At 57.2% G+C, this 18,860-nt stretch overlaps 1 protein-coding gene across 1 annotated transcript in view; it reads left to right on the plus strand.

Moving 5' to 3' along the window:
- Positions 1-207: 207 nt before the first annotated feature.
- Positions 208-18,860, plus strand: part of CORO7 (coronin 7) — a 58,466-nt gene continuing 39,813 nt past the window's right edge. Inside the window, exons 1-7 of the mRNA XM_077141935.1 lie at positions 208-310; positions 2,406-2,502; positions 3,376-3,447; positions 10,027-10,097; positions 10,780-10,963; positions 12,656-12,732; positions 18,172-18,222. Of these exons, the coding sequence (XP_076998050.1) occupies positions 251-310; positions 2,406-2,502; positions 3,376-3,447; positions 10,027-10,097; positions 10,780-10,963; positions 12,656-12,732; positions 18,172-18,222 (612 nt within the window). The 5' untranslated portion in view covers positions 208-250. The remainder of the gene's footprint in view (positions 311-2,405; positions 2,503-3,375; positions 3,448-10,026; positions 10,098-10,779; positions 10,964-12,655; positions 12,733-18,171; positions 18,223-18,860) is intronic.

The raw sequence follows: 18,860 nt of genomic DNA on the forward strand, positions 1-18,860 counted from the left end.
GGATCAGGGCGTGGCCTTTCGGGGAGTGGCCTCGCGGCGATTGGCCGGCGGGCGGGGCCGCTGGCGCGCGCGCGGAAGAAGAGGGGCCGGGGGCGTGGCCACGAGGGCCGGAGGCGGCTGCGATTGGCCGGGGGGCGTCCCTGGGGGGTGGGGCCGTGCGGCGGGCGGGGCCCCGAGGCCGCGGGAGCGGCGGGCGCTCGCCGCGCACCTGATCGCCGCCGCCCGGGGCTTGGGAGCTGCGCCCGCCGCCATGCACCGCTTCAGGGTGTCCAAGTTCCGCCACACGGAGGTCCGGCCGCCCCGCCGCGAGGTGAGCCCGACCCGCGGGGCCCCGCGCTCGCCCTTGGCCCTCGTCGGCCGCCCCCATCCCTCCCTGGGCCCGCACGGGGACCCCCGAGCTCCGCGCCCCCGAGCCTCCCCTTCCCGGGCGCCCCCTCCGGGCCGGGCCGGCGTCCGCTGGCGGAGTCGGTAGTTTGCGTGACGCGTTCCGGCCGCTGGGGATCCCGGCGACCCGCTCCGCCCCACCCAACGACCCCGGAGCCGCGCAGCCCACCTCCCCACCCCCGCGCTCGCTGCCTGGGGCTGCCCGCCTCGCCGGCTTCCGGCGGCCGCGGCTCGGGGCTCTGCTGGCGCCCAGCAGCTCCTCCCTGCGGCCTTGGGGCGCCCCTGCCCGGGGCTGCGGCTGGCAGGGATGCCCGTCTCTGCCCTGGCCTCGGCGAGTCCCCGGGTGTCCGCGGAGAGGCGCGCCCCTCCCTCGGCTTCCGCCGGCGCTTCCTCCTCCCGCGTTTGGCTAAGCTCTTCTCCGACTCCTGCCGCCGCGATGCTGCCGAGCGGCTGGGTGTGGCCCGGGGACGCCCGGGCAGGTGGGGCCCAGAGGAGGACCCGAGCTGGGGTCGTGGGCGCGCCTCAGACCCCCGGAAGGGCAGCGATACGGCGAGGGCCGTGCTTCCGCGGTGATGTCTTCCCGGGTTTGCGGCTCCCTGGGTCACTCGGGAGGCTTGGGAGTGTCCTTGGATAACTGAGTCTACGAGCTGACCCCTAGTGACCCCATGACAGAGCGCGTCAGGGCAGGCCGGGGCAGGGCCCTCGTTTTCTTTCTCTTGACAGTATTTCCTGGGCACCTACGACGTGCTCTATACCCAGTGTTAGTCTCGGGAGGGGACAGCCACAAAGCAAACCAAAAGAGAAGGGTGCTTGCACGTTGTAATGAATGCACTAAAGAACACATGCAATCGGTAGCCACGGGGCAGGGGTGGAGAATGGGAAAGTGGGGGTTAGTGGCTGCTGCGAATGGGTGATTTTAAAGCATTTTAAAGGGTGGGAGTGTGCCAGCTGTGACCAGAGTGGGACAGGGGGAGCAACTTGTACAAAGCCCTGGGGCTGGGCTGTTCATAGCCTAAGGTCCCAGAGTTATTTTAAGGACAGTCGAGAGCCCTGGAAAGGCTGAAAGCAAGGGAGGGAGGTGTTCGGATTTGCATGAAGGCAACTTCTCTGAGAGCTGTGCATCCTTCTGGAAGGGGTCTGGAGAGTAGGTGAGGGGCTGCACTTGCTCCAGGTGGGTCTGGGACCACGAATTACAGGGAGTGCCTAGAAGAGTTTATGATAAGGAGGTGGAGTGGCAGGTGGTCTTTCTCTTTCAAAGATACTTAGAAGTGGGGTGGTGGGTGGAGTGGAGGCATAATGAATGTGGTAGTGACCCCCCCATTCATGGCAGGAGGACATTGAAATGGAAACCCTAGATGATTGGAGTGGTTTTTATGACTGTGGGTAGGGTGGACAGGGAGATACGTGTGCTTTGGTCATCACATAACAGGAAGGAACATTGCATGGCACATCCATGCCAAGAGAGAACACATCTGCTCCTCGGCCTGCCTGAGCAGTGAGGGGAGCGTGGGGTGTGCCCTGCACCTGCCTGTGGGGTTGTGTGGAAAGACACATGCTAGCGGGGCCAAGGCTCTGCATTTGGGATGTTTCTCCTGGTGCCCCTGGACTCAGCAGTACCACTGAGGAAGTCGTCTGGCTTCTGACTTTGGAGCTCACTTCTTCTTTTTTTGCTTTTTTCCCTCCCTCTGAACAAAAACAACACCCCTCCCCTCTGCCCCAGCTGCCTTCTAACAGCTTCCTCTGCTGCCTTCTGACAGCTTCCTCTCCCGTATTAGGGAACTGGTTTAATAAGTGAAATCACACCGTTAGTGACTGAGGTTATCGTTTCAAGAACTTTGCCTTTTCTAAGGGAGTGCATGAGCGGGGTTTGATTCAAAGGAAAAGATCTCTAATGGAGCAGACTGGAGACATGAGGGCACCTTGGGTGAATTTACCCCCCTGTCTACTTAGGCGCGAGTGAACATTTGTCCGTCATTGCCATAAAGACTCGTCTCTCACTGCCGCTTTCTGCTTTTTTCCAGGCCTGGATCAATGACATTAGAGCAGGGACCACCCCCTCGTGTGGGAACCATATCAGATCGAGCTGCAGCTTGATAGCGTTTAACTCCGACCGCCCAGGTAGAGGGGCTGGCCACAGGGGTGGCGGTGCAGACATTGTCACCATGGGTGGAAGGGGGGCAGGCTCATTGCAGGTGGGGGGCGTGGAGGAGCCTGGGGGTGCTCTGGTGGGAGCAGCCACCCCGAGCCCTAGAAGCCTGCAAGCTGATCAGGATGCAGTCATGAGGTTGATTTTGATCGGGCCATGGCTGTCCAGATGCCTAAAGTGGGTTAGTTGAGGTCTGTAAGAGCATGGCCGAGGGTGGAGGAGGGCAGGGCGTTCCGCCATCACCATGTCCCGATCTCCTTGTCTGTGGGCTCCGTGGTGGCGGGTGGGCAGGAACACAAAGCACTTGCAAAGCTCCAGTGGTCTGGGTGGGCCCTGCTGGTCGCAAGTGATATCTGAGACCTCAAGATGTCTTCAGCAGAAAGTGAATCCCTTTTTGGCTTCTATACCTAAAAATCCAGGGGTTTCAGGCAGAGCTATGTCCAGAGGCTCACACGCACTTTCTGTCCCACCCTCTGCTGCCTTTGGGTGTTGCCTGCCTTGTCAGTCCTCTCCACATGCGGGAAAAGTGGCACCTGGTGGTCCCAGCTGATCTTTTATGACCTGTGATCTAAGAGAGAGACAAGCTCTTTCCCCAGTGCCTTCTATACCTCTGATCTCATGGGAGGCTCTTGCAAGAAGTAAGACCCTAGCACTGGACTAACCCCCATGTCCAGAGCATGCCCTCTTACAATGGGCGGGAGCTCTGTGGTGGTCCTTGCCACTCCAGGAATCCAGGGTCATGTGCTGGTGCCGGCAGGGCCTGGAGTCCTTGGGGGGGAGGGGGGTGGATAAAGTAGATGTGCTCCAATAGGCCCAAAGTCAGTGCCCCTGTGTTTGTCTAACAGGTGTGCTGGGCATCGTGCCTCTGGAAGGCCAGGGAGAGAAGAGACGTGTGACCCACCTGGGCTGCCATTCGGGTGAGTGGGTGCTTTTCCTGGAGGCCTCAAGCCTGCTCCTCTGTCCCCTACTCGCCTGGTCCCCGTGGCATTCCAGTCCCCGCCCTCGTCCTCGCTGGGTGTTCTGATGGACATGGTCAGTCCCAGGCTCGGAATAGTCCAGCCTGGGCAGGGGGCGTCCTGGGTGCCCCGAATCATGGAGCCAGGAGGAGCAGAGGTGTGTACCTCGTGTCTTTCCTCCGGCCCCAGCCTCCAGGCTGAGGTTGGCTCCCTGCCGCTGTGGTGGGTCCTCCGAGGAGGCGGCTGGGCCGGGCTGCAGGCCCGAAGCCGGGGCCTCACAAAGAGCTTTTGTCTGCTGCAGCTGCTTCTGGGGGCGCCTGGCATCCTGCCTGCTCCCAGAGAACAGCTTGCTCTCCTCCGGCCGCCCTCCTGGCCTCGTCCCCTGTCCAGCTGCAGCAGCTGGAGGCCCAGCCCCTCCAGGGGCCTTGGGGCGAGGGGAAGGGGCTGGGTGGCCCAGTCCTTGGTCCTTTCCCAGTGGTGGCTATAGGGCTGCATCAGGCGCTCCCCGTCAGACACCCTGCCAACCACACTACCTGCCTTTCGCATCTCATCTTTTCTTAACTTTCTAAAACCACGTCAATCGTGGTGCCGTCTATGTACCCTTAAACGTTAACCTGTTTTAAGTGAACAGTTCAATGGTTTCTATTGAACTTACAGCTGTGCATCCACGCCGCAGTCTTTGGATATTGCTGTTGTCCCAAAAGGCCCCCTGCTGCCCCTTGGCAGTTAATCCTGCTGTCCACCGCCCGGCCCCGGCAGCCATCCCTTGGCTTCCAGCCCTGCAGCACCGCTGCCACGGGCCAGCTTGGCCTGCTGCCTGTGTGTGTGTGTGTGTGAAGAGTTTTGTGGGCTCACAGCCACATCTGATCATTTGCTTACTCGCCGCAGTGGCAGAGGTGAACATCTGTGACCGAGCCTGTGCGGCCCCCCGAGCCCCCCGTGTCTGCTCCCTGGTCCTTTCCAGGAAGCACGTGCTGCCCCCTGCCCCCTAGACGTGCTTTTTGTGGGCTTTTCATATAAATAGAAAAATAGGCTGTGTAGCCCTTTGAATCCAGCCTCTTTCAGTCTGCAAAATGAATTTGAGTTTCATCCACCTTGTAGCGAAGTCTGTAGAAGTTTGTCTTCTCATCTAATCCCACAACATTTTAAAGGAAGCTTTTAAATTACCCCTTAAAAAAATACACTTTATATTTCAGGGCAGCTTTAGGTTTATAGAAAAGATGCACAGAAAGAGAGAGAAAATGGAAAGACTTCCCACATATTCCCCTCCCCTGATACCTGTCCCCCAGGATTTCCTGTAATTAGGGTCTTACATGAGCATAAGACATCTGCTACATTGATGAACCAGTACGAATACGTTATTACTAACTGGTGCCTGCAGTTTTGTTAGCCTGTGCAGTGCTTTTCTGTGTTTTGACAAATGTGTTGTGTTGTGGGTCCATCGTGGCGGCATGGTTCAAAACGGCTTCCCTGCCCAAAAAATGCCCTGGGCTCTGCCGATTCAACCCTCTTCCCTGCATCGCTGGCAATCACTGATCTTTTCAGAAAAGCAGAACTTTCCTCTAGTTTTGCATTTCCTAGAATGTCATCTAGTTGGATTCATACACTATTTTGGCTTCTTTTGCTTAGCAGTATTCATTGACGGTTCCTCCATGTCTTTTTGTGGTTTGATAGCTCATTTCTTTTTTTTTTTTTTCAGAAAATCTTAAGCATTTTAGTAACAATACAAATGAAATACAAAGCAAGAAACAGTACAAAATCTCAAAGTCATCTACAGGCATAGTCTGTCCTAAGTCAAAATTCCTCTGGCTCTGGACCTGTAACACTCAAAGCAAGCTATTTCTGCCAACATGAAAGGAGGGACAGTCATAGGATAAATATCCCCATCTCCATAGGGAGAAAGTGGAAGGAACACAAGTCTCACCAGACCCATACAGTTCCCAAAACCTGAGAGGCAAACTTCACTAGATTTGAAAGACTGACAGTTATGTATCATTAGGGGATAGCTCATTTCTTTTTTGTTTTAAACTTAAATTTTTTTTTAATTAGGGAAGTTGTGGGTTTACAGAACAGTTGTGCATAAAATTCAGGATTCCCGTACACCAGCCCCCACATTGCATTGGTGTGGAATGTTTGTTACAATTGATGATAGCACTTTTTAGTAATTGTACTGTTAATTAAAGTGCATGGTTTAACTTAGGGTTCCCTGTGTGTAGTGTAGTTCCATGGAATTTTTTCAAATTTTTATTCTGTTACCATATATGCAATCTAACATCCCCCCTTTACTCACATCCAGGGATATAGTTCAGTGCTGTTGTGTTCAGTGTTGTGCTGCCATCACCACCATCCATTACCTAAATATCTCCATCATTCCAAAAAGGAACTCGGGGCATTTTAAGCCTTAATTTGTCATTCCTATCCCCACCTTGTCCTCTGTATTCTAGGTTCTGACTCTACGGGTTTGCTTATTTTAATTGTTTGAAGTAATTTAGGTCATACACTATTTGTCCTTTTGCGTCTGGCTTATTTCACTCAACAGGATGTCTTCAGGGTTCATCCATGTCGACACATGTGCACGTTATCAGGACTTCATTCTTTTACGGCTGAATAATATCCCATTGTATTTACAGATCACATTTTATTTATCCATTCATTGGTCGATGGATACTTGGGTTGCTTCCATCTTTTGGCAGTTTTGAATAATACTGCTATGGACATCGGTGTGCAAATGTACTAGTCCCTGCTTTTAAATCTTTGGGGTTTATCCGTAGAAGAGGAATTTCTGGGTCATATCATAGTTACATACTTAGCTTTCTGAGGAATCACCAAACTGCCTTCTGAAGTGGCTGCGTCATTTTACATTCCCACCTGTAATGAAGGCGTGTTCCTGTTTCTCCACATCCTGTCTGACACTTGTAGTGTCCTGTTTGTTCAATAGTGGCCATTCTAGTCGGTATGATGTTCTATCTCATTGTGGTTTCGATTTGCATTTCCCTGATGGCTAATGATGTACAGCATCGTTTCAAGTGTTTTCTGGCCATTTGTACATATTCTTTGGAGAAATGTCAGTTCAAAGCTTTTGCCCACTTTTGAAGTGGTTTATTTGTCGGCTTACTTCTTTTTATCCCTGTGTGATATTCCATTCTGTGGGTGGGTCACAATTTGTTTATTGATTCAAAACTACCCATTTTACTGATAAGAAAACTGAGTCCAGACTGGAACCAAAGTCTGCTGGCTGTTATGGTCTTAACTATTGAGTTATTGGCTTGTCGATACTGTTTGCTTGTGGTGAGGTCACCCCAGTTGATGGTGTTTGCAAGGTGGTATGCCCTGGGAGCTGGGGCTCCCTGAAGAGAAGCTGGAGCAGCTGCTGCTGGTGTGTTGCGGCCTCGGCTACTCACAGCCATGCCCCGTGGAGCCGCCTTGCCAGGAAGCTGCCGTTGGGGTATCTGAGCTCTGGCTCCCTTGGAAGTTGGAGGTACCAGGTAGCATCCTGCCCTCTGAGGTCCCCGGGCTTACAGGGGCACCTTCAGAGCCAGTCCAGGGGAGCAGAGGGGTGGAAGCCCTGGAGGGTGTTTGCACATGTCTAGGCTGTAGGGGTAGCAGCAGCCTATTCCCATTTGTGATGAGCAGATTGGCGTGGAGCTGAGGAGTGTGGGTTCTAGAGCCAGACCAGGGCCTGAGCCCCCTGGGCCTTTATGGTCCTGTACCCTCGGGACCTGGTGTCCTTGTCCTGCATGGGGGGCAGCACTCACGGCTCCACCCGCCCAGCCCTTGGGAGAGCCCAGGGAAATGCCGGAGCCTGAGGGGCCCTGCTGTCCTGCGCGGCCCCTGCTGAGCTCCTGGGTTGGGGCCTGTCACCCTGCTTGGCTGTGGGCTGCCATGCCATGTGGCTCGGGACCTGCCCTGCCCAGGGGGGCCTGCAAGGTGGGGGGACACGGTCTGGGCACCAGGCTAGTGTATCCCAGGGGTATGCCCATGGCCACCACCTTCCTTTTCCTTGTCTTGTCCCAGGGAGTCCCAGGGTCGGGGATTTGGGCCGGAAAGAAAATAAATCTGCTGAGTGAGCCCCACTAGGAGGCACATAGGAAGTATGGCAGCTGTGCTCCTCATTCTGTCCTGTCACCCACCCCCACCCCCAGCCTTCCATACTGCCAGCCATGGGACTGGCTCCAAGCCCCGTCTCTTCCCCCTAACCACAGCCTTGTTTTCACCCCTGGGCTCTGGCTCACTCTGTCGTCCCCCATGACCCCTGTCCCCCAGAGCTGAGCTCTTCAGGGTCTTTGGTCACAAAGAACTGAAACCAAGTCCAGCTATTTTAGCCAGAAAGGGATTTATTGGGAGAATCCTTGGAGCTTCCAGAACTGAAGGATGTGAGGCCTCGGGGGGCCAGCAGGCGGCTCTGGGGTCTTAGCCCCCTGCTGTGCACCAGCTCGGGCCCTGGGTGCCTGGTTTCTGGGCCCTCCCATCCCTGGTTTAAATCCCTTGGGAGGGAAGCCAGCTCATCGGGCTCGGCCAGCCCTGGCTAGGGTCACTTCCTCTACCCAGCCACAAGGGACAGGAAACAGGATCACTGCCGAGGGCCACAAGGAATCTTCTTGGTGTTCTGGAAATGCTCCCTATTTTAAGTGAACATTTGATGATCTTTACTGGAGTTATAGAGTTGTGCACCCCACTGTCCGGTTTTAGCACACTGGGCAAATATGCTCACTCATAGACTGCGTGCCTCCATAGGAAGAGGGGCTCACGGTCCCCCACTTACCTCCCCCTTGTTCCAGCCTTCCCTATCCTTCGGGGTCTGCCGTGCTCCTTCCATGAGGCCCTCCCTGACCCCCGGCTCTCCTCAGCCCTCCATGTCCAGGCTCTAGGGCTCTTATTCATCATTCCATAGCTACGTAGGGTGAGCCTCTGGAGGGCTGTGCCTGGCACTGGGAAGCGGGGGATGCAGGGGCTTGGGGATTCCGGGACCCCCTGCCTGTCTCCTTCCCTGCTGATCCCCCAAAGCCACCCTGGGCCATCCTGGGTTAGCTGGGCCCCCAGGCATGTGAGTCTCAGCGAGGGGCCGTGTTGCTGCTGCTGTGGTTTCCAGAGATGTCCTGGCCTTGGAGTTTCGGCCTGTGTGTGGAGCAGATACCACCCCAGAAGCCCGAGACCTGTGTTCTAGTCTGCTGGCTGCCGGAATGCAATATACCAGAAATGGAACAGCTTTTAAAAAGGGAATTTCTTAAGTTGCTAGATTACTGTTCTAAAGCCGAGAAAATGTCCCAATTAAAACAAGTCTACAGAAATGTCCAGTCAAAGGCATCCATCCAGGGAAAGATACCTTGGTTCAAGAAGGCCGATGAAGTTCAGGGTTTCTCTCTCAAGTGAGAAGGCACGTGGCGAACACGGCGTCATCTGCCAGCTTTCTTTCCTGGCTTCCTGTTTCATGAAGCTCCCTGGGAGGCCTTTTCCTTCTTCATCTCCAAAGGTCAGCTGGCTGGTGGACTCTGCTTCTCGTGGCTGTGTTGTTCTGCTCCTCTTTCTCTCTGAATCACCCATTCTCCAAAATGTTTCCTCTTTTATAGGACTCCAGTAAACCAATCAACCCACCCAAATGGATGGAGACACATCTCCCCTAATCCAGCTTACCAACCACTCTTGATTAAATCACATCTACAGTTTCAAACATACGATATTGAATAGGGATTAGAAGAAACAGCTGCTTTTACAAAATGGAATTAAGATTAAAACGTGGCTTTTCTAGGGTCCATACATCATTTCAAAGCAGCACACCCTGGCACTGTGGGTCAGGACTCTCAGAAATGAGCCAGGACCCAGCATCATGGGATTGAGAAAGCCTTCTTGACCAAAAGGGGGAAGAGGGAAATGAGATAAACTCAAGTCCCAGTAGCAAAGAGATTTCAAATAGAGTAGAGAGGTTATCCTGGAAGTTATTCTCACACATTATGTAGATATCCCTTTTTAGTTTATAGTGTGTTGGAGTGGCTGGAGAGAAGTACCTGAAACTGATTGGTTCAGTAGCCTAGATTCTTATATAACTGTATATAGCTTTTACAGTGTGACCAAGTGATTGTGAAAACCTTGTGTCTGAGGTTCCCTTTACTCAGGATATGGACAGATGAGTTTAAAAAAAAAAGATAATAAATAAATAAATAATGGTAGGGAAATGAAAGGTAAAAAAAAAATGGGTAGACTGATGTACCATGGGTCATTGAGAGAGAAGGATAAAGGGTATGGATGCATGGTTTTTTTCTTCTTTTTCTGGAGTAATGCAAATGTTCTAAAAATGATCATGGTGATGAGTACACAACTATGTGATGATATTGCAGCCGTTGATTATATACTTTGAAGGGACTGTATGGTGTATGAGGATAGCTCAATTAAAAAAAAAAACAAAGACCCCCCCTTTCCAGATAAGCTCACATTCACAGGATAGGGCGTCAGGACTCAGTGTCCTTTTGGGGGGGACAATTTATCCCATAACAAGCTCTCCAGGTGGGTACTTACTGGTCTGCACCAACCTCTCCTTCTTTGCAGACCTGGTCACAGACTTGGACTTTTCTCCCTTTGATGACTTCCTCCTGGCCACAGGCTCCGCTGACAGGACGGTGAGTGGTACCAGCTGGATGAGCTCAGCCCCATCCCAACCCGCCCCAGGCCCGTGACCTCTCTGCCGGCGCCCAGGGCTCTCTGGGGTGGGCCCGGTGGTTTCGAAGTTCCTCAGCCCACCCAGGCTCCCCTCGGCTGTCTGGAGCCCTGGTCGTGTTGTGGCTCCCTAAGGAAAGCAGGGCTGGGTGGTCTGGGGGGCACAGAGGTGACAGAGGGGGGCCCTCACTCTGCCTGCTTACATGACTTCCCTATCAGCCTCTAACCAGACCCTGCGATCCTTGAGTTGGGTGTCCTTTCCTTGAGCCAGATCTTGAGCCCTTTCCCTTCCCTGACCTGGGGTCCTGCAGCCCCCTCCCTTCCCTGACCTGGGGTCCTGCAGCCCCCTCCCTTTCCTGACCTGGGGTCCTGCAGCCCCCTCCCTTCCCCGACCTGAGGTCCTGCAGCCCCCTCCCTTCCCTGACCTGGGGTCCTGCTTCCCCTCCCTTCCCTGACCTGGGGTCCTGCAGCCCTTCCCTGCAGGATACTGCAGCTCCTAAGCCCCAGCAGCCACGCGGGCAGGACACCCACCAGCAGGGGGGGACAGCATTGTCCTTGTGGAGCCTCAGTCCACCGCAGGGCTTCGTTGGGGCAGTGCTGGCTGGAGTCCCAACCAGCCCTGGTCTGACATGGTCTCCCTGGCAGGTGAAGCTGTGGCGACTGCCAGCCCCTGGCCAGGCCCTGCCCGTGGGTCCCGGGCTGGTGCTGGGCCCCGAGGAGCACCCAGTAGATGTGCTGCAGTTCCACCCCACGGTGGACGGCATCCTGGTGAGCACGGCGGGCCTGGCCGCCACGGTCTGGGACGTGGCCAAGCAGCAGCCCCTCACAGGTATGGGCCTCCCCTTCCCGCGGCAGCCCCTCCACCCAGCTCAGTTGATGGTGTGTGGTTTTGGTAATAGGAATTTTTACATTTGTACCAAACTTCGCCATGTTTGTGGTATAAAAAGCCATAAATTCTACAAGGCTTAAAATAAAATAACACTTCACCTCTCTCCACTCCCCTTAGGCACCTATTTTAATCACCCTACACATTTTCTTCTGCTGTCTCACTCCATATTTCTAGATAACTTCCTGAGGATGTTATTTCTTGAAAAGTTTTTCAGTTTTCAAGGCTAACAATGGACTTGCCAACCTGGGAGCCGAGGATTTTACTTCCTTACGATGGCTCGTGCACACGCACGCATGCTTCTCCTCTCTTTTTCCCAGGACACCTGATTGCACATCTGGGGTCCGGGCACCCCATGTTTAAATGCCGGAAAATGCACGTGTTTGACCCACAGCTAGGCCACGTGGAGCTCATCACAAAACACAGTCCTTTCTGCTGGGGTCCCTCCTGGCATGCTCATCCCCTCTATTTATTTACTTGCATACTGTATGGTGGGGTCACATTTCATTCTTTTTCCATGTAGAATATCCCGTTATTGCAGCACCATTTGTTGAATTTTTTTTATTTTAATTTTTAATTTTTTTTTTTTTTGCTCATCCCCTTTTGAGAGATGAGGGCACTGGGCCCAGAAAGGTGAAGGCCCTGGGGTGTTGCCGAGTGCTGGCTGCTGCCTGAGCTCACTGCTGTTGGGAACGCACTGCACCCGGGGTACTGCAGGGCTCCTGCTGCAGCTGGGACCAGCCCAACCCTGGACGCTGTTTGTGGCTCGTTGGGGACCTGTAGCAGCTGCAGTGGCCTGTCCTCAAGGCGCGCCAGCCCTGCTGGCCCAGGAGGGTCTGTGACTTGGCTGGGACCACGGTTCCCACAGAGGGCAGAGCCAGGCTTCACCCCAGAGGAGTAGCCCCTGGCGCCGCGGTTTCCTATGGCTGCAGCACACATCACCCCCAGTTAGAGAGGCCTGAAACATTTTCTTGTAGTCTGAGGGCCGGAAACCGTGGAGCAGCTTAGCCGGGTGGCTGTGGATCGGGGTCTCGCAGGAGGTGGCAGCGAGCCATCGGCCAGGCCGGGGACCCCACTCCAGTGGTTTCTCGCTGCCCCACGCTGCCTCTTCCTCTCCCTGGAGTCTCCCCAAGGGAACGGTCCTAGCTGCGAACGCAGGGAGGAAGTGGCACTGTCTTTCGCGGCCTGGCCTTGTAAGTCAGGTTCCGTGGCTCCTGCCAGATTCTTTGTTAGAAGCAAGTCACCGGGTCCTGCCCACACTCAAGGGGAAGGGCAGTGGGTACCACGTTTTGAAGAAAGACGTGAGCTTGTGGGTGCATTTTAAACCCCATGGGGAAGGAGAATGGAGAAGGCAGGAGCAGAGGGCCCAGGAGGGAGTGAGTGTGGCATGGGGGGGTCACTGGAGGGGGCCTGGGTGGGCGACAAGAGCCAGGCCGAGGAGCAGGGAGCCTCAGATGGTGTTTGAAGGAAGCGTGTCCAAATGCAGGTTGGGTTGGAACAAGATTCAGGTGGGCTGTGGCGGGAGACAGCTGCTGCTTTTGGCCTCCCCTCCTGGAACTACAGCCTTTGCTACCCAGGCTGCCTGCATCCGCTTCCCTGGTAGGGGTCCCCCTGACCCTGGCTGCTTCTCCACAGAGCTGGTGGCCCACGGAGACCTGGTGCAGAGCGTGGCCTGGAGCAGGGATGGAGCCCTCGTGGGCACGGCGTGTAAGGTAGGCCTGCGGGTGCCCAGCCCTGGGGCCCTCGCTGCGCTCCTTATTCTCGCAGTGTTTGTGGGGGTGAAGGGCGAGCCGTCCTGGACCCCTCCCGCCCTCTGGCTGGGACCTACAACCTGGAAGCCTCCCCTGAGCCCTTCACGCCTGGGCTTGGGGTCCTGGTGAAGTGGGGACCTGAGTCGAGCTCCCCACCTCCTCCTCCTCATGCCCTGCCTGGGTATCCATGCGGCCTGCCCTTCCTTGAGGGTCTCGTGAAGCAGCCTCTGCCCACAGACTGGGCCCCACGCTGCAGGCGTGGCAGACACAGGCCATGGTTCCCATGGTGGAATACCGCGCACTTTGAGGGGTCTAGGGCTTGGAGCTGGCTAGAGAGGGCCTGCGGAATGGACAGAAAGCTGGCCCCGCATGCTGGGGGCGCTAAGTGGAAGGGGGCACGTGGGGCGGATGAGTGTGGGGAGAATGGGTCCACAAAGCCTGCACATAGGGCAGTGATCGAAAATGCTCCTAAAGCAAGTGAGACCTGGTGGTGGCGTGATGTGAGCAGATGTGCAGCTCGCAGACCCCCCTGAGCAGAGCATTGCAGGGCTGGGGCAGTGTCTGGAAATAATGCGGGGTACCCTGATAGGGATTGGGGGACACCCAACCTCTAGAGTTGCAACGTGCACTTGATGGTGGCTGTGCTCGGGCATGAGACTTCAGGCAGGTCCCAGGCCCTGGACTGGAGTTGGGGGCTGACACGGAGGCGTGCAAGTGACCATCCCCTGGAGCCACGGGTGGATCCAGGGCTCAGGAGGTGGGAAGACAGGCGTGGCACTTGCATCTGCTGTCCTCGTGGCAGAGCCACCAGGAGAGCCAGCGCAAGCCTGTGAGGGAGACAGACTCTGCGGTGCTGCAGGGAGCCGAGGTGGGATCGGGCCAGGGCCGAGGGTTCTCAGCAGCCCGTGGGCAGCACCGTGGCGCGGCCCACACCCGCCCAGACCCCAGGGATGTGGGTGTCCGTCAGCTGCCAGGGTCTTTAGGGTGGTATGCCTGGGGACGCATGTGAAGCACCGGTGGCAGGAGGGCCACCCCGAAGGGACAGGGCTGAGGGTGGGAGGCGGTGGGGTTGGAGGGCTGTGGTGTAGGAGCCCAGACACAGCTGGGCCCAGTGCTCTCCGGGCCATCGAGTGAGAACGTGGGGTCTCAGTGTTTGGAAGGTCTTCTTCCCAAGATTTCTGGGAAACACATTTCCCAGTCTTTATTAGCAACTATGTTGTTTTTGTTTTCTCTGTTGTGTTCGTTTATCAGTCAGTTCCAAGCCCTGGTCTGAGCCCCGGGGTCTGAGGTGGCTGCCCATGGGGGCCCGGCTTGGGTGGGTGGGGGTGGGGCAGTTACAGTAACTATGGTTGCAGTAAGGGGGCTTGGAGCTGGTACCCACAGGATGAGCCCTGACCCAGGAATGGGCCCAGCCCAGCCGATGCGCCTGGGAGTGACTCCCCCCAGGAGAGACCCCTGCCCTGGGTGTTGGGGGCCACCGCTCGAGGGAGGGAAGGAGCTGGAAAGAGGGCGTCCGGCATCGCTTATCATTACCAAGGTACAGCCCTCGGTGATAGTTTGGGAAATTTTGGAAAGCAGCATAAAAACGAAAGTAAAGAAGCAAAAAACTTAAAATCTTGCCACCCAGGCACAACTTCTGTCGCCATTTGACATCCTTTTCCATGTGCTTTCTTGGGGCTTTTTCTAAAATGCATTAAAATCATACAGAACATGGTCCTCTCCTGCATTGTTTGTTCACTACAATAAGTCCTTTCCCGCGATGCTTCAAAGGTCTCCCGCATGTCGGGGAGCGATTTGTCGCAGGGATGTGCCATTTACTCAGCCCTGTAGCTGGCTGTCAGGCTGCTGCTGCTTTGTGCTGCCGCTTTGTGCTGCCGGGCACTGCAACACCTGGGTGGCCTTGCCCGGACTTTTCTGTCTGCTTTTTGCCTTTTAGACGAGCCACTGAGGCTGCATGAGGGCTGGTCTGTGCAGGGACAGCAGTGCCTGTCTTTGGCCCCGTGGCCCTCCCAGCTGCCCTGACCTAGGCACATCCTTGGGTAACAGGTTAAGGCACTGGCCTGGCTGGGCTCCAGGAGAGCCGCTTCCCAAACCAGGGGCGTGGGCCAGCCGGGAAGGTGGCAGGAGGACGCCTTCCATTTCCGTGGTAGCAGGGCACCCCGGGCTGAGCTCAGCAGCATCCTCACGGCAGCCCGGATTTCCAGTCTCTGGAGCCAGAGGGCAGGTGTGGCCCCAAGCGCTCACAGGGGGCCCCAGCCCTAGCGTGGGGGTTCTGCTGCCTGGGTTGCCCTGTCCCCTGTCTGACAGTCGGGCAGTGGCTTGGCAGGGGGGTTCCTCAGGGAGTCGCCCTCAGCCCTGGCCTGTGTGGCTCCCCAGGTAGGCCGAGCAGGTGTGGAGCTGCACCTGGGCACACTTCAGGGACAGGTAGTGAGGCAGGAGCCACCAATGCAACCGCTTCTCCTGAGCTCGCCGCCCAGCAGGGACACACATGAGGTCCCCCCCACCCCCGCCGCCCTGGGACAGGTGCTGTCAGAAGCAGGGGTGAGGCGCCTCGGGAGCAGCCTTCCAGCAGGTCCGTGGCCGTGGGGCCTGGGCTCACCACAGAGGCGAGAGGCTTGAGCTCCCGGGGTGGGGGAGAGGGCCGGGTCAGAGTCTATGAAGGGGCTGTGGGACCTGCTGGCTGCCGTGGTGGGCGGGGGATGGGGGTGGAGTCCGGTGTGTGAGGTGCTGCCCAGTGGGTGGCAGGAGTGAAGTGGGCAGCGATGGCGCCCACAGAACCCTCACCAGTCCCTCGGCGCTGGCGCAGGCCCTGCAACGTCATGCCGTGTGACCGGGCCCAGCACTGACCAGCCCCAACTGGGGCTGGTCCTGGGTGGGGAGAGACCCGCCGGCACCCCAACAGTCAGCTCCGTCCAGCCCTGGGGCCGCTGGGGTTGCTTACCCCTTACAGCAAGCTCACCCCGGGGAGCAGGCTGTCCGGTGTCCGGGGTTCTGACAGAAGTAGCAGGGGCTGGGGAGGGCCGCCCCTACAGCCCACCCCCTCAGCAGGCCCTCCCGGCTCCTCCCGGCTCGCTCCTCCGCCACCAATGTCACCCAGAGCCCTTTCCCGCTGCTCCCTGGACCCTGGGGAAGGGCGTGGGCGGCCGCTAGAGGGCGCGCTGACCCTGCACTGCCCGCCGCCCGGCCTGGCCCGGGTTCCCAACTCCCAGCTCCCTCCGCCAGGTGGCACTGGCTTCCAGCCCCCTGCCCAGACCCACGGCCCCAGACCCCCAAGGCCCAGCCAGAGCGCTGGTCCAGAGCTACTTATCAAGTGCTGGCTGGCCCATGAGCCGTGCTGCAGTTCGGCTCCATCCCCCCCTACCCTGGAGGAGCCTGTCATCCTCAGTGGGTGACACTGCCCGAGGGCCCAAGACCCCAGTGATGGAGGCCGGTACAGGCCCAGGCCAGTCCCATCGTCCAGGGGAGCCCTCCAGGCACTTGGGGCTTCTCTCTCGCCCACCCCCACTTGCTGAGCTCTCTCATGCACCTGGAAGGGACAGAGCTTCTCTTAAGAGTCCCAGGCTCTCCCACACGTGGGGCTACCAGGGGAAGGAGAGGGAGAGTACAAGGACACCCGCGTCGGAGCCATTACCTCCCAGGGAGGCCCCCGCGCTAGGCAGCCCCTGGGAAGCGTCTGCTGTTCCCCCCTGATTTAGTCCCGAGTCAAGCAGGGGCCCCCCAGGCGCACACTTGGTCAGGGACTTCCCCAGGGATGTCCGAGTTTGCAGACTGACCTGCTTACCACGGGGCTGAGGGAGGATCGGGGCACCCTGGAGCCCCTCCCTGAGGACTTCCCTCTGCCACAGTCAAGTGGGGAGAGGGCTCTGTTCCTGGCCTCAGCAAGGAGGGGACAGAGCAGATGAGCTGCAGGTAGGCAGGCAAACTCTGTCTACGTCTCTCTGTCTCTCCCTGGTGTCTCTCTGCCTTTCGCTGTCTCTGTCAGTCTCTAAACGGCCTCTTGACCTCGAGGCTAGTGAGGGTGTTAGAGCTAAGCCCTACACAGTGCCTGCCCGGCTGCAGCAGGTGCTCAGTAGACTGCAGTTGGGAAGGATTCACCAGGAGTGGGCCTGTGAACTTGAGACCCGCTAAAGTGTGCCAGGAGGGCCTGGGGCTGACCGACCAAGGGGCCTGGCTTCTGGGGCCCTCTCTGGGCTGGCCCCTTCCCTCAGCTCCTCCCAGCTGTGTGCTTGCCCGGTGCCCCCTCCATGCCTGTCCCTCTCCCTCTGATAACCACCAGCTCCACCCATACTCCCAAGACCCCCACTCCCCACTATCCTCACACGGTCTTCTCTTCGCCTCCATGTCACCCGCAGGCAAGTCCCCTCCTCCACATCTTAGATCTTGTCGTTCCACCATGTGACTGCCTTTCCTTTCCCTTCCTGGTTCAGATCAGGTCGTTTCCTTCTCAAGTCTGTGACCGCTGAGCTTTAGGTGTCTCCCCCTCTTTTTGGTGGCAGCTGGACTGCATGCTCTTTGTGGTGTCCCCAGCACGAGGCCGGGCCAGGCTCACTGCAGGGACTCAGGTGGTCTTCCTCTATTATCTGAAGCCTGAGAAGGGTGCGTGCGAGTGATACAAGGTGAATCCGAGCTAAGATGCACAGAGGAAAAGCGAATGGCCCCATCCTGCTCCCCCGTGCTGCCAGACTGGTGGGGGCAGCTCAACACCCCCCTTCTTGCTCTGCAGACAAGCAAAAAGACTGGTCACACAAACTGGGTTTTGGTTTGTGGTCACCATGGGGGAATCACAGCACATCACATTCTTCTGCAGCTTCCTTTCGCGCCTAATAGTTTGTTGTGGCCAAGCCTAGAAATGCCCGTGGGGATGGGTCCTGCCTCATCTTTGCCCATGTTGTTATGGGTTTGTGTGCACACACAAGGGTTACGGACGCTAGGCCTTACGAGGGACCGGCGTTTTTAGTTTGGTCCTTTTCTTCCTCTTTGTTACTTCCATCCCTACCCTCGGTACTTGGAATCGCAGTGGCATGATGATGGGGGGTCATGTCTGAGCTCTCCCTGATTAGACGGGGAACTGGCATCCTCTGGGGTGCCCTCGGTACTGGCCCTGGCCCTGGCAGGACACCCGTCTAATTCAGAGATGGCGTTTGGTTCCAGGCCTCCATGCCCCTGTCCCTGCAGGATGGTCACAGTGACGGGTGGTTGGAAATGCGAGGTGGGGTCCTGCGGGACGCTGCCTGCCTGGAGCAGGTGCTCAGCAGGTGTGAACTGTCGCCAAGTTCTCCCTCCCAGATGGTGGGGCTTGGGAGGGGTCCCCCGATGGGGGGTTGGGCTTGGCCTTGGGGTGGTGGGTGCAGGCTGGCTCCTGGGCACCCTGACCTAGTTTCCTCCTGCTTGCTTTGCCAGGACAAGCAGCTGAGGGTCTTTGACCCCAGAGCGAAGCCCGAGGCTGCTCAGGTGAGTGGAGTGGGCCTGCTGGGGGTGGGGCCTCCTCAGGTGGAGGGGAGGCAGGCAGGTGGAGGTGGGGCAGGTAGGTGGAGGTGGGCTGTGAAGGTGGGGCTGGTGGAGGTGGGGCCGCTCAGCCCCACAGACATGTTCCTGGCAACAGGCTGTGCCCCAGCCCACAGCTCTGTGGTGAGGCCCAGGGGCACGTGGGGTCACCTGGGAGTCAGGAAGCCACTTCTGGGAAGGCTTTCTGGGTCCTGGAAGGCCTTGGCCCTGATCCCAGGGTGGGGCACAGCTGGGCTGCCTGCCGGCCTTCACAGAGGAGGAGGCCTGTGGCTTTGGGAAGCTAATTTGAGATTTTGACTTCCTCCCTCCTTTGGGACCCTGGCCCCCCACACTCCTTCCCGGGCACAGCCAGAAGGCCAGCCCTGGAGGAGCCAGCAGGCAACAGCAGGAAGCAGGATTGTGCCAGCCCCCTCCTCCCCCTTCCCGGGCCCTGTGGTCTCTGTAGGGCACAGAATCCACGTTTTGTTTGTTTGTTTAACAGTTTTATGCACACACCATACACTCCATCCAAAGTGCCTAATCAGTAGCTCTTGATATAAACAGAGTTATGCATTCAGCACCATAGTCAATGTGAGAACCTTCTC

Source organism: Tamandua tetradactyla, chromosome 23 (genome assembly GCF_023851605.1).
Source record: "Tamandua tetradactyla isolate mTamTet1 chromosome 23, mTamTet1.pri, whole genome shotgun sequence".
Classification (NCBI taxonomy): domain Eukaryota; kingdom Metazoa; phylum Chordata; class Mammalia; order Pilosa; family Myrmecophagidae; genus Tamandua; species Tamandua tetradactyla.